This window comes from Lottia gigantea (assembly GCF_000327385.1).
Source record: "Lottia gigantea unplaced genomic scaffold LOTGIsca_4209, whole genome shotgun sequence".
NCBI classification, from domain to species: domain Eukaryota; kingdom Metazoa; phylum Mollusca; class Gastropoda; family Lottiidae; genus Lottia; species Lottia gigantea.
The window spans coordinates 1-1,981 of NW_008709469.1; the positions used below are offsets into that span (position 1 = coordinate 1).

General features: G+C 30.3%; 1 protein-coding gene across 1 annotated transcript in view; it reads left to right on the forward strand.

Moving 5' to 3' along the window:
* Nucleotides 1-193: 193 nt before the first annotated feature.
* LOTGIDRAFT_176803 (hypothetical protein) overlaps nt 194-1,981 on the forward strand; it is a gene marked incomplete at both ends in the record, with an annotated part of 8,231 nt that continues 6,443 nt past the window's right edge. Inside the window, 3 exons of the mRNA XM_009060473.1 lie at nt 194-352; nt 647-772; nt 1,812-1,880. Coding sequence (XP_009058721.1) covers nt 194-352; nt 647-772; nt 1,812-1,880 — 354 coding nt within the window. The remainder of the gene's footprint in view (nt 353-646; nt 773-1,811; nt 1,881-1,981) is intronic.

Genomic DNA, 1,981 nt, shown 5'->3' on the forward strand with positions numbered 1-1,981 from the left:
CTAGTCTGCCTGGTGCCTTTCAAAGACTTTACTAACATAAAAACATATTCAAGTTTGGTATGTGTCATTTCAAAATCGCACTTATTTTTATTTGTATCAAAATATTTTGAGAAACAGGTGGCCTTTTTACAAAATATTAAGTAGTTGAATTTGTTGGGTTTTTTTTAAATCTTAATTAATGGTGTATTTTCAGGAGTTATTAATAACTGTCCAATCAGGAGGTAGACGATCTTTATTAAACGACAGTAAAACGGCAGCTAAAATAAAAGAGATGGAGAATTTGATGAAGAAGATGATTATTGAAGCCCAGGCTTGGAGAAATCGAGAGTCCGATCTTAAAAAATCTTTACAGGTAAAGAATTTGAAAATATTTTGATTAATAAATTCAATAAATAAGATGTAGCTTGTAGCTCATTCTTAGTAGAATGGTTGGTTAAGTAACATTGACAATTCTTTTAAATTTGAAAATTGTTGAATTATAACACCATAAGATTTTTTAGATGGCTTCACAAGTCAAAACACACATGCCATTTTGTTTCCCAACAGAGAGATCCCAGTCAGTCTTTTGTAGAGCATGTGATACATACCTGTTATTCTATGGGTTAACATTTGGGCTTTAAATTATTAAAATTTTTCTTTCATTTAGACATTTATGGATGAGATGACAAAATGTAAGAAACGTGAGGCAGCGAATTTAAAAAAGAAAAATGAAATGATGCAACATGTTCATCTTTATCAACAGGAAGTTAATGACCAGAAACAACTCATTAAGGTAACGCGATCTAGCTAGGGAAAAATATGCTGTATTCATTAGTCCAATCAGAAAAGTAGGACATAAAACTTCATTTCATTTCATTAGTCCAATTAGAAACAGAGAAGTAGGACAGAAAAAATTTCATTTCATTTCATTAGTCCAATTAGAAACAGAGCAGTAGGACATAAAACTTCATTTCATTTCATTACTCCAATAAGAAACAGAACAGTAGGACATTAAACTTCATTTCATTAGTGCAATTAGGAACAGAACAGTAGGATATAAAACTCTATTTCATTTCATTAGTCCAATAAGAAACATAATAGTAGGACATAAAACTTCATTTCATTTCATTAGTCCAATTAGAAACAGAACAGTAGGACATAAAACTTCATTTCATTTCAATAGTCCAATTAGAAACTGAACAGTAGGACATAAAACTTCATTTCATTTCATTAGTCCAATTAGGAACAGAACAGTAGGACATAAAACTTCATTTCATTTCATTAGTCCAATTAGGAACAGAACAGTAGGACATAAAAATTCATTTCATTTCATTAGTCCAATTAGGAACAGAACAGTAGGACATAAAACGTCATTTCATTTCATTAGTGCAAATAGGAACAGAACAGTAGGACATAAAACTTCATTTCATTTCATTAGTGCAAATAGGAACAGAACAGTAGGACATAAAACTTCATTTCATTTCATTAGTGCAAATAGGAACAGAACAGTAGGACATAAAACTTCATTTCATTTCATTAGTGCAAATAGAAACAGAGCAGTAGGACATAAAACTTCATTTCATTTCATTAGTGCAAATAGAAACAGAGCAGTAGGACATAAAACTTCATTTCATTTCATTAGTGCAAATAGAAACAGAGCAGTAGGACATAAAACTTCATTTCATTTCATTAGTGCAAATAGAAACAGAGCAGTAGGACATAAAACTTCATTTCATTTCATTAGTACAATAAGATTACCTTAAATGCTGAGCTAGGTGCTAGAATGGTAAAGAAACTGCTGTGTTTAATTTGTGTATATTATATTATTTTAGGATCTCCATCAGACAATAACTAAATGTTTAGATAAAGAAGCCAATGATTCTTCAGATCAGCTGTTAAAGGTATTGTATTATTTTATTACTTATATGTTTTCTTACATTGACGATAAAAAATAACTTAAGTTCTGAAGAACCCTATCTACCAAACCATGTGAAAGTGATTT